General features: G+C 42.6%; 1 protein-coding gene across 1 annotated transcript in view; it reads left to right on the top strand.

The window, feature by feature from the left end:
* The window catches only part of etv4 (ETS variant transcription factor 4), a 113,434-nt gene that overhangs the window by 54,438 nt on the left and 46,708 nt on the right, over window positions 1-12,288 (top strand). The window contains exons 7-8 of the mRNA XM_043675033.2: window positions 3,044-3,223; window positions 4,821-5,074. Coding sequence (XP_043530968.1) covers window positions 3,044-3,223; window positions 4,821-5,074 — 434 coding nt within the window. The remainder of the gene's footprint in view (window positions 1-3,043; window positions 3,224-4,820; window positions 5,075-12,288) is intronic.

Raw genomic sequence — 12,288 nt, 5'->3', positions numbered from 1 at the left:
TGTTGTGAAACTTGAAAGGGTTCGGAAAAGATTTACAAGGATGTTGCCAGGTTTGGAGGATTTGAGCTAAAGGGAGAAGTTGAATAGACTGAGGCTGTTTTCCATGGAGTGTCTGAGGCTGAGGGGTGACCTTATAGAGGCTTATAAAATCATGAAGGGCATGGATAGGATAAATAGACAAGGTCTTTTCCCTGGGGTCGGGGAGTCCAGAACTAGAGGGAATAGGTTTAGGGTGAGAGGGGAAAGATATAAAAGGGACCTGAGGGGCAACGTTTTCATGCAGAGGGTGGGACGTGTATGGAATAAGCTGCTAGAGGAAATGGTGGAGGCTGGTACAATTACAACATTTAAAAGGCATCTGGATGGGTATACGAATAGAAAGGGTTTTGAGGGATATGGGCCGTGTACCAGTAGGTGAGACTACATTAGGTTAGGATATCTGGTCGGCATGGACGGGTTGGACCGAAGGGTCTGTTTTCTAGTACTCCCAGTGCTGAAATTCATTGGCAACAGACATTCCTTATGAATGTGATTCAATCCACTACAGGATGCATTAGTAAAGGGTGAATGAGGAATTTTTCATGCATGATTAAAGCAAGCTAAAAAGTTTGTATTAAGCTCAACAATTTCCTCTTGGAGGCTAAACTAGCATTGTGCAGTTCCAGTATGTGCACATTGGCTGAAATTACTATCATTAATACTATTGGGATGTGCCTGGTGACTTGGTGCAGTTGCATGAAGCAACAACAGCATCTACAAAATAATCTCTATAAAGGCAATGCTCACTAAGTTTCTTACCTCTATACACAACACAACTAAAGGACCCTGTATGAAGATGATTTATGTTATATTTTTATAAGTTAAAATGAAGATTTTGATGTGACACTAGTATTTCAGTAGCCTTCTTTCTGCAAACCAGCAGTGATCACTGTATTAACAATAAATACAGTACTATACTTGTATGCTAGACCTGGAAAATAAATTGAGGTGCTCTGTGATTCTGGCTTCAACATTTGTGTTTCAAATGCAGCCGATCTAACAGCAAAAGTGGTAGAATTGAAATAAACTTTGGTGCCTGGGGCCATAGATCTTAAAATCCAGTATCCATTCTAATTATATACATGATTCGAATGTGTGTATAGGATATATGGTTAGTAAGTTTGCAGATGACAACAAAATAGGTGGTGTAGTGGACCGCCAAGAAGATTTATCTCTGTACAACTGGAACTTGATCAGATGGGCCTGGGCAAGGAGTGACAGATGGAGTCTAATTTAGATAAATGTGAGGTTTTGCATTTTGGTAAGGCATATCAAGGCAGGATTTCCGCAGTTAATGTAGGGTCCTGGGGAGTGTTGCCAAACAAGACCTAGGAGTGCAGGTGCACAGTTCTGTGAAAATAGAGTCGCAGCTAGACAAGGTGATGAAGAAGACATTTGGCATGCTTGCCTTTGGTCAGTGCACTGAGTATAAGAGTAGGGATGTTATGTTGCAGCTGCATAGGACATTGGTGAGGCCACTTTTAGAATACTGCGTACAGTCCTGGTTGCCTTTGTGGGAAAGATTTGTTAAACTTGAAAGGGTGCAGGAAAGATTTACAAGATGTTGCCAGAACTGGAGGGTTTGAATTATAGGGAGACGCTGAACAGACTGGGACTTTTTTTTTCCCCTGGAGCATCGGAGACTGAGGGGTGACCTTAGAGGTGTATAAAATCATGAGGGGCATGGATAGGATAAATAGCCAATGTCTTTCTTCAAGGATGGGGGAATCCAAAAGAGCATAGGTTTAGGGTGAGAGGGGAAAGATTTTAAAAAGACCCGAGGAGTCGGTTTTCATGCAGCAAGTGGTGCGTGTATTGAACAAGCTACCAAAGGAAGTAGTAGAGGCTGATCCAATTATAATATGTATAAAGCATCTGGATAGGTACATGAATAGAAAGCGTTTAGAGGGATCAGAGCCAAATACTGTCAAATGGGACGAGGTCAGATTGGGATGTCTAGTTGGTAAGGACAAATTGAAGAGAAGGGTCTGTCTCTGTGCTATGTGACTCTCACATTTCCACGCACCTATACAGTATTGAGCGGGAAAGAAAGTTCAGCAAGAAAGAACATTGAAAAATTAGGCCAAATGGAGTCCTTGATCCCAAGAGTTTCCAGGAAAAGAAATATTGGCAAGAATCTGGGGAGAGGATTCCAAAGAATAAGGTTTCAGTAATTCACTGTGGAGAGGTATAAAGAATAGAGAAACAGTAAAGAACAGATGTATACGAGGATGTATGACAGAAGGAGATTGCCAAAGAAGGCTTTAAAAAAAAAACAACACTGGTCCTAACATTAACTTGTCTGGAGTAGGAAAAGGAATGGGTGGGTCAATGGAGTTGATGGAGGTGAAACTGAGTTATAATGTCTCCAAGGGGGTATCTTGCTGTAAGACTGTGTCCAAGTTAAATCTCAAGGTGTAAAAAAAAAAGAGTTGTCAACAGAGATGAGATAAGCTGAAGGTCAATGATACAGCAGAAGCGGAGAAAAGAGAGTATGATATCTGAAGTCAGTCGAGCTTAAGCACATGTCTGGAATTGGCATACGTCGACAGCAAGGGAGCCTCTTGAAATCCATGCTCGAAGCATGTGTTTGCTAATTGGAATATAGACCTGGCCACCACTGAGCTGGATACAATTGTGGCTCCCCTCCGTCTTCCTACCAGGCATGTAATTGAAAAGAATACTTGTAGCCATGAGATTGGTAGGTGGAAGTGGGGAGAGGTAGAATTGATTCTCATTTGTGTCCCTGTAAAAGCAGGATTTATGCTTAATGATGTAGTTGAGATATACCTCGTAAATGATGGGGAAGGAGCCAAAATGGAAGCTTTGAAATTATATTGGAAAGAAATTATTTGGTGAGGTACAATATCCTTTTCATGACAGGCTGAAGGAATGTCCAAAACATAATAATAAGCCTTTAATCATGGCATAGATATAATGAATTGATACTAAGATGTTAAAGAAAACGTTTAGCTAATCAAGTCATTTGTTTCACTTTATGTAGTGCCTATGAGAAAAAGCCACATGTTGGTCTCAACTCCCCACCTCCAGGGACCCCTTCAAATACTCCATTACAACAACCCTGCAGTAAGTCCACGGTGAATCCCAGACGGGAGCACGGCTTTGTGAATCTCCATACACCCACACAGTCCATAACCAATGGCCGATTCCCAATGGACCACAGGTACAGATTTGAAGATCTCCTATTGTCTTTGAGTTTCACATAACTTTGATTCAAAAAGCAATAAAATTATTTGAATGTTTTAATGATGAAATGCCCCTTACTCCTACAATGGGTCACTGGTACTATCAATTGGAATTCATTGACCATGCCTCTGTTTGTTTGCGTTGTAGTTAGTGTACCACAATTTAATGTAACATAATTCATGTGAAGCATTTTGTTTGGAATCCAGTAGCAGTTATTAGAGGGAGTACTATTGTATTTAAGTTTAGAAGTTTCCAATCTGAAAAAGTTTCATGCTGTCATTTTTGCAGCATTTGTCTCTGACCGTTTGTTTTGAGCCGAGGAAGGTTTGCATTTAGTTGAATTTGAGAATACCTGGAATACCTTAGCTTAACATGGAACACTTCTGATCCCAGTATAACATGTGTCCTTTTTGCCTAATGTCTGCTTGGTTTTGGATGGAAACCTTTACACCTGGAGTGGCCTGGGAGTCCTGATTTATGAGGAAAACCCAGCATTTCTTTGTTCGGTCAGAAGTAGCAATATTGCTGAAAGGCTTTCCATGCTAACACACGCTGGCTTTGATGTGATAGCAGTTCCAAGTTGGGCAGCTGAACAGTAAATTGAAACGTAACTTAAAACTTGATGAGTAAAATCCTATAAGATCACAATAGGCAAAATCAGAAAATCATAACACTTTAAACAAGGGCCTGAGAAATCTTTTATGGAGATTTTATATATCCTGAGTTGATGCAAAGGTTTCTTTTATCTGCTGTACAATTTTATTAATGATGATATAAAATTCAACGTATGACCTGATTTCATACTCTGGAGCATGTAAAAGCTACACTGTGCTACGACAGTAAGGAACATGTTCAAAAGATTGGCTGGTATTTCTTATTTTCATAATGCTTGATATTTTTCAGGTAATTTAGGGAGAAGGGATTGGTGTTCCTTAATATAGCAATATGAGGAGATAGTTCAGCCCCTTTGACCCATTGGCCAATTCAGTTGGATCATGGATAGCTGATAATTTTGACTCCCAATTCTGGTCTTAGTTGTCTAACCCTGAATCCCTCAGCATCACCAAAAGCAACAAAACAAAAGATGATATTGAGGTGGTGTTGGAGGGAGGCCATCTATGAAAGCAAACTGATGTGATCTCTGGACAGAGTAGGCTTAGCAGGCTGAATGGCCGTTGTCTACTCCAGTCTGTGTATTTTTGCAGTGTTCCAGATTCTTGCTTTCATCAACTAAATAAACATATAGTGCATTTTAAAGACCAATTTAGGGGCAGTTGGGGCAAAGGATGAAGAGTAAGGACACATGACCTAAGGAGATTGTCCATGGAAGGTGGATCGAGTCCATGGAAGTGTGAATTAAATTGAATTTATTGTCACGTGTACCAAGGCACAGTGAAAAGCTTTGTCTTGCAAGCAATACAGGCAGATTACCGAGTTAAGTAGCATAGATAAGTGTCTAGAAAGCAACAAGAAGGATGCTAAAGTCGTTTCAGTGGGTTGGTGAGGGGAAGATTCATAAGTCTCACATGGGTCACTGTGCTTTCTTAATAGTTGATTTTGTTATTTGTCCCCAGTTCACAATTTCAACAACAGCCTTTGGAGCTCTGTCATCGCTTCCATTCCTCCCAGGGCATGAACAGGGAAGCACCTTTGGCATACCAGCGGCAAATGTCTGAGCCCTGTGTTCCATACCCACAGCAAAGTTACAAGCAGGAGTACCAGGACCCGATGTATGAGCAGGGAAACCCGATTGGCAGTGGGAGCACCCACTGTTTCTCACACTCCATGCTCATCAAGCAGGAACCTCCAGATTATGCATATGACCCAGGTAAGGTGATGACTTTTATTGATTGTGGTGTAGTGGTTTGGGAGAGAAACATTTTGACAAAATTAGACCAGTCCATAGTAAGTAGAACTGCAAAAACAAAGTAGTGAGAGGTCATTCCTGCCTCAATGAGCTGAATGTTGTTAATAGTAAATACAGAAATATTTCTTGTGCCAGTGGAAAGCAACAAATTCCCCCAAATCAAACTGTTTCACAATTTTCTCCATAACAACAGTGACACTTTAAAAGTGTTTCATCGACCATAAAGTACTTTGAAACATTGTGAAGCTGTGAAAGGTGCTAGGTAAATGCAAGACATTTTCCAGTGAGTCGAGGAAACTCCAAAAATGGATTTGAGGTCTTCTCAAATGCATTTTTGAATTTATAAAAGTTCGAGGGTTGGCAAATTAGCAGGAGTGAAGATGGTAAAGGAAGCTGTTTGTATACTTGCCCTTAATTAAGGGATAACAGCATTCTTTGCCCAGTTATACAAGAATGCATCTAAACCAGTGCTGCTAGGGAATCAAACTGAGTTCAGTGTACACTGCTTGAAGTTCCTTGTAATGTTGCCTTGACTATTGCAGAAACCCAGCATTAGAACATTACAGCTAGTCTCTTCACATTTGTTCCAAGACCATTTAGACAGTCTCAAAGGGACATTTCCACACTTCGTTTTTGTCTCGCACTTGTTTTGCATCTACTGGTCAATATTTGTACAAGTGCTGTTTATTTAGAATCCGTCATGCAGTAATGCTGTTGTGTGCATTACGAGCAGAATGGAAATGATTTGGCATCTAGTTTGTTGTTCAATTACATTGGTATGAATCCAATTACTTTGGCATGATTCCATTAGTACTGGCATGAAAGCACTTCCACGTGAACAGTTTGAAAACACCACTGCCAGTGATTTTGGTGGTTCATATTGCTTTGCAGTATTTCAATGATATATTTTGCAATTGCAAATCTCTGAAGCTAAGCAATCACCATCCCATTTACTGAGTTTAAAGTAATTTAGTCTGCCATTTAATCTGTAGAGGAGTTGCTCCCTGACAATGTGAAGCATTGTCTGTTTCTTCACAAACACACAAGTGGTTTGTACTGGGACCTCACTGGTGGAGATTGGCACTGAAAGGGGAGTGGCTTGCCCTGAACCCTTTAGAAAGGACCACTCTTTGTGGTTGTTCAAAGTCTGCCATTCAACAGATGGAGTTTGTCATAAGGTGCTTGTTATTGATTTCTCATGTTTCCCATTCCTTTATCCAAGGAATGCTGATCAAGCTTGCTTGGGAAGGAAAGAAAGAGATTGCTCTTCAAATATTCTGTTTGTTTTTAAATGTGTAAAATGATCTCCTTGATATCCAAGGAACTTTTTTCTCTAAATGTTGTCCTTCCTTCTCTTGAATGTGTCAACTCCCTCAGGATGATTGTTCCCAATTAGTGGTTGCCCACTCATCTTTCATGTAAAGCATTCAATAGTGGGTGATTGCACCCCATCTAAGTAGCCTGCTAGATCATTTAAGAGTCAATCACATTTCTGTAGGTCTGGAGTCACAAGGAGGCCAGAGCAGGTAAAGATTTCTTTAGTGAAAGGTCAATAGTGAACCAGGTGGGGTTTTTATATCAATCAATACTTCATGTTCACCAAAGCTGAGCCTAGGTTACAATCCAAGACTTAGGAACGGAATTCTAGTTCCAATCGGCAGTGATGGTGCAAATTGAACCAATTTCTCCAGAGCATTAACCTCTAGTTTACTGCTCCAATGACATTATCAGCATGCTATCATCTCTTGCCTGTCGTCTCAACCAAGATTATCACAGGTTTGATCACTTGAATGTGGTGTTTCACTGCCTTTCAGTGACTGTGGGGAGAGCACAATAACTGGCCGTGAGAATGAATACGTGAGGATTTCCATCCTTCATCTATTATCCAGGGGCTCCATTGGAAATTGTGCACCTGTGGATATTTGTGCACTGACAGCATCTGGTCAGTTTGGGATTTTGCCCCTCCCCTAATGCTGGCTGAGGCCTTGACTAGAAATGAGAACATTTTCTTGGGGAAAAAAAAACGACTGCAACACAAACTCAGCCTTAAGCTCATTTGAGGAAAAAGCTTTGGTGAAAATTGTACCCTATGTTTATTTGCAAAATGTAAATGCGACCGAAGGGTGCACGGCTTGACTTCCTAATAGAGCTCTGTCAATAAGTGTCATTGTTGGAGTGGAGCCCGTTTGTTGCCTGAAGGTGCTTTTATAACGTATGCATTTCCTGAGGCTCTAACCTTCAGGATTTTGGGGACGAAAGCAGGAAACGGCAATGAACAGGATTATTACATTTGAAAGAAAGTCCGAAATCTGAGAGGTTGCGCAAAAATACAATTCTGGATGTGGTTTACGTCTGAAGAAGCTTTTTTTAAACAACATGAACAGTTCAGGCATCTCCATTCTCACTGTGCTCAGTGACCCCCCCCCCCTCCCATTCTCGCTGTGCTCAGTGACCCCCCCCCTCCCATTCTCACTGTGCTCAGTGACCCCCCCCTCCTCCCATTCTCACTGTGCTCAGTGACACACAGGCTGGACTGTGCTGTGTGCAAAACAATGAGGATCTAAATGCCCCTCATGGAGCTTGTGATGTTGGGCTTGGCTTAACTCCAGACTGCTGTTTGATAAGCGAGCAATCAGCCCATCTGGGAGGACAGCAGGGCAGCTCGACCAGTTTCGCTGGCTGCCTTTTTAACGTGCCACCTTCTTATTCCCTATTTGGCTATAACATCGGAGAGTGAGGCAATAGTCCCTGGTGAAAATGTGAGCTAAAGGAAGGCCTCCGGTGATCTTGTAGGGCCGTTAAAGAGCATAAAAAGGATTTACTGTAAGAAATCCTGCTGCATTGCAAAGCCCCACAAACAGCAATGAGACAAATGACCGGAAAATCTGTTTTTAATTATTAGTGATATTTGTCTGGACACCAGGATGAATGCCCTGATCCACGGTGCCTTAGGAACGTTTATGTTTATCAGAGCGTGGACGGCATCGAAGATTAACACTTCATCCTCTCAAAGGCCAATACCTCCTCCAATCCAGTCTGGATTGTTTGCTCCAGAGCCAAAAGTAATAAAGTTATGATATAGAAAATAGAACTGTACAGCACATTACAGGTCCTTTGGCCTTCAATGTTGTGCTGGCCTTTTATCCTACTCTAAGATCAGACTAACCTACTTACTTTTCATTGTTCTAACTTCCATGTGCCTATCCAAGTGTTGCTTAAAAGTCCCTAATGTATCTGACTCTACTTCCTTTGCTGAAGTGCCTTCCACGCACCCAAGGGGCTGTCACTGAGCAAAGGCTGACGGCAGGAGCAGCCTCATAATTCCGGTTATGCCACTGGAAGTGAGAGGGATTTATATCTGGGCCAGCACTGAACGTATCCCAAATCACTGGGATGCAGGGTTATTAAAGGTCAGGGACCTCCACACTATTACCATCATGGGAATGAGGAGGGCAGGAGGTACAGGCAAGTTTATCTGAACAGAACATTATGTGGGCAAAAATAAAAGCATCTTTTTGCCACTGGGCCTCTAGTTGTAATGTAATAAACATGTGCGGAGATGGCACGCTGAGGAAAGTTTGGGGCTTGTAGTTTCCCCAGGGTCTGACGATGATGCTGTATCGCAACATAACATCCAAATGTAGTTGACTTCAAATGACCTACCAGTCCATCAGAAATGTGTGTCATACACTGTCTTCAACGGTGCCTCATGCTCTGATATGCCTGGTCTGTTCTGTTTACTCAATAACAAAACTGCAGGGCAATACTGTACTCTGAGGGTTCTGCTGACATAAAGCATTTAAACTGAACTGTGAAGTAATGAGCCCAGTCCTGCTGAATTGCTGTTTTGTAATATCCCCATGCCAGCCTAGATTTCACTCTGTATCTCACCTTTTCGGCTGCTCTGTTTAGAATTTTGCATTGTCGTTTATTTAAAAAAGTAGAATGTGACTCTGAAGTGGTTGTCTTCAAACCTGTTGCTAGTTCATAGCAAACCTTCCAGGTTCATGGTTTAATCTTAGTTCATCTTATGCTTGTTGACAGATTGTGGGTTTCATTTCTTTTTCCTTTTGCATTCTTTTGCTTTCTTATCCTTTTTTTAAGGCTTTGTGCAGCACTGTTTTTTTCCAAATTAGCGAGACCACCTTCACTAGAAAGCCTGTGAACAGACAGCATGACTGAGTTTGTTGTTACACTTCAGGTAATAGAAGTTTGCAGTTCTTATTCAGTCCACTGAGCTCTTTTGTTACACTACCCTCAATGACTGTCCCTCCTCTGGGACCAGCCAGTAGGAACTTGTTTTTCTATGAATGGAGTTAGCAGCGTTTCATTCATAAAATGGAGGGCTGAAAGACTAGAATTCCCAGCTGGAATTTCTGCGGTGTAGTATTTCACCAGACACTTCCTCTATAAGGGCACATGACTTCACCAGTGTTAAATGAGCATGCCCAGTGAAACTGGAGACCATGCTATACATCTCAGCTACTAAAGGATTTGGCCAGATGTTAGTTTGGCGACAGTCTGGTGGAGTTCATTTGCCGTGATTTTTTTTTGCTTTTATAAACTGCCTTTTTTATTTAACTAAAACTTGTATCAATTCTGTCCAGAGGGTGTTGCCTCTGGTTCTGCATTCGATGCACACGCATTTAGACAGAGTGGCTATAGGCTATTCGTACTCGGGAGGTATCGTGGCTAAACTCGAGACACATTTTACCTGCCATCCTTAAATGCACCATCCAGTGAATCCTGCAGTCGGGACGGGAACCCCAGTTCAATTTTGCTTCATTTGTTTAACATAGAACATTACAGCGCAGTACAGGCCCTTCGGCCCTCGATGTTGCACCGCCCTGTCATTACTAATCTGAAGTTCATCCCACCTACACTATTCCATGTACGTCCATATGCCTGTCCAATGACGACTTAAATGCATTTAAACTTGGCGAATCTACTACCGTTGCAGGCAAAGCATTCCATACCCTTACTACTCTCTGAGATGGGCGGCACGGTGGTACAGTGGTTAGCACTGTTGCCTCACAGCGCCAGAGACCCGGGTTCAATTCGCGCCTCAGGCGACTGACTGTGTGGAGTTTGCACATTCTCCCCGTGTCTGCGTGGGTTTCCTGAGGGTGCTCCGGTTTCCTCCCACAGTCCAAAAATTTGCAGGTCAGGTGAATTGGCCATGCTAAATTGCCCGTAGTGTTAGGTGCAGGGATAAATGTAGGGGAATGGGTCTGGGTGGGTTGTGCTTTGGCGGGTCGGTGTGGACTTGTTGGTCCGAAGGGCCTGTTTCCACACTGTAAGTAATCTAAACTAATCTAATCTAATCTACTCTGAGTAAAGAAACTACCTCTGACATCTGTCTTATACCTATCTCCTCTCACTTTAAAGTTGTGTCCCCTCGTGTTTGCCGTCCCCATATTTGGAAAAAGGCTCTCCCTATCTAACCCTCTGATTATCTTGTATGCCTCTATTAAGTCACCTCTCAACCTTCTTCTCTCTAACGAGAACAGCCTCAAGGCCCTCAGCCTTTCCTCGTAAGACATTCCTTCCATACCAGGCAACATCCTAGTAAATCTCCTCTGCACCTTTTCCAAAGCTTCCAAATCCTCCTTATAATACAGTGACCAGAACTGTGCACAATACTCCAAGTGTGGCCATACCAGAGCTTTGTACAGCTGCAACATAACCTCCTGGTTCCGGAACTCAATCCCTCTATTAATAAAGGCCAAAATACTGCTTCTTAACAACCCTGTCAATCTGGATGGCATTAGAGAAGTTTGAAGCCAAATTTTGTATCCCTTTACCATCATCATATAAAGGTTTTAGAGTGGGCTTGTCAATTGTTTTTGGGATGAGGTGAGCCAATAATTCATATGGATGAAAAATGCTTCTCCTTTCCTGGTCCATGTTGATGCAACTGATGTCAGATGAGCAGCAGTTTGCATTCTGTAACTAGCAATTAAATTTCAAGGCAGAAGACTGATCGTCATCCAGTGACGTCAATGCTGACTTAGCTAGTGGCCTTAGAAACAAGAGGTCAACAAGCAGGAGGCTGGAAGAACACAACAAGCCAGGCAGCATCAGGAGATGGAGAGGTGAATGCTTCGAGTGTAACCCTTCTTCAGGACTGGGGGGGGGGGGTGGGTGTAAGGGGAGCTGCAGCAAATCAGGGTAGTGGGGGCAGAGTGGTGAGGAGGGATAGGTGGACATAGGTAAAGAGTACAACCTGGTTGGTCGATGGGAGGAATGAATCCAATTGGTGGCTAGAAGGAAGGGTAGGTCAGAGGAATGGAAGGGAGGGGAGAGGGGAGGGGTTGGGAAGGGAGTCGGGGGATGGAAAGGGAAGTTATTTGACTGATCATCCATGGTGCTGAGTGCTAATAAGATCCGGGCAGGGGCAGTGCATCCTGCAGGCCGATGATGCTCACTGACCTCTTCCTCATTTGGATGCTTTTGCATTTGGTTTTATTTCGATGATTTCATGTCAGAATTTGTTACCCATCCCTAATTAATCTCAATAAGTTGGTGGTGAACTGTTGTCTTAAACTATGTAATCCATCCAGTGTGGGCCCACCCCAGTGCTGGAAAAGTGTGCATGTGTGTTTGGATAAGCTTGGATCTCCCCTTGCCTGACAATGTGTTAGACACTGTAGTCTGTCCAGCTGTTGACTGGATGACAACCAGTCTTCTGCCTTGAAATTTAATTGCTCGTTACAGAATGCAAACTGCTGCTCATGACCAGGAAAGGAGAACCATTCTTCATCCAAATGAATTATCGGCTCATCTCTGGCTATGTATAGGAATGCACCATTGCAAAATGTGTCACGTCATTGTCAGTGTTTGGTGCGTCGTGGTGGAGGGGGAAAGCCTCGTCGTGTGGACCAATTTCTGCCACTCTAATGTGGTGGTCTGGCAAACTAGCTTATAACCAGGATAAACTTGGGCTTATGTGCTTTTTTAATGCATCTGCTATGTTGTTTTATTGTTTGAAAAGCAAAGCAGCTTTTAACAGTCATCTTTTCCCCCTCCCTCCTATGTTCCCAAAATAGAAACAGACATCAGTGTTTTTACCTTCCTGAGTCATGGTGTGATGAGACCAATTCTGGAACCCTTGCTGCGATCATATGAGAGAATTGGGCAGATGGAATGCCCCCCAAGCTTTTATTAAAGAGCCC

This window comes from Chiloscyllium plagiosum, unplaced genomic scaffold (assembly GCF_037043375.1).
Source record: "Chiloscyllium plagiosum isolate Xiang-an unplaced genomic scaffold, Cpla_swu_hap1 HiC_scaffold_32, whole genome shotgun sequence".
In the NCBI taxonomy this organism is placed as follows: domain Eukaryota; kingdom Metazoa; phylum Chordata; class Chondrichthyes; order Orectolobiformes; family Hemiscylliidae; genus Chiloscyllium; species Chiloscyllium plagiosum.
This window is presented reverse-complemented; position numbering and strand designations above follow the sequence as displayed.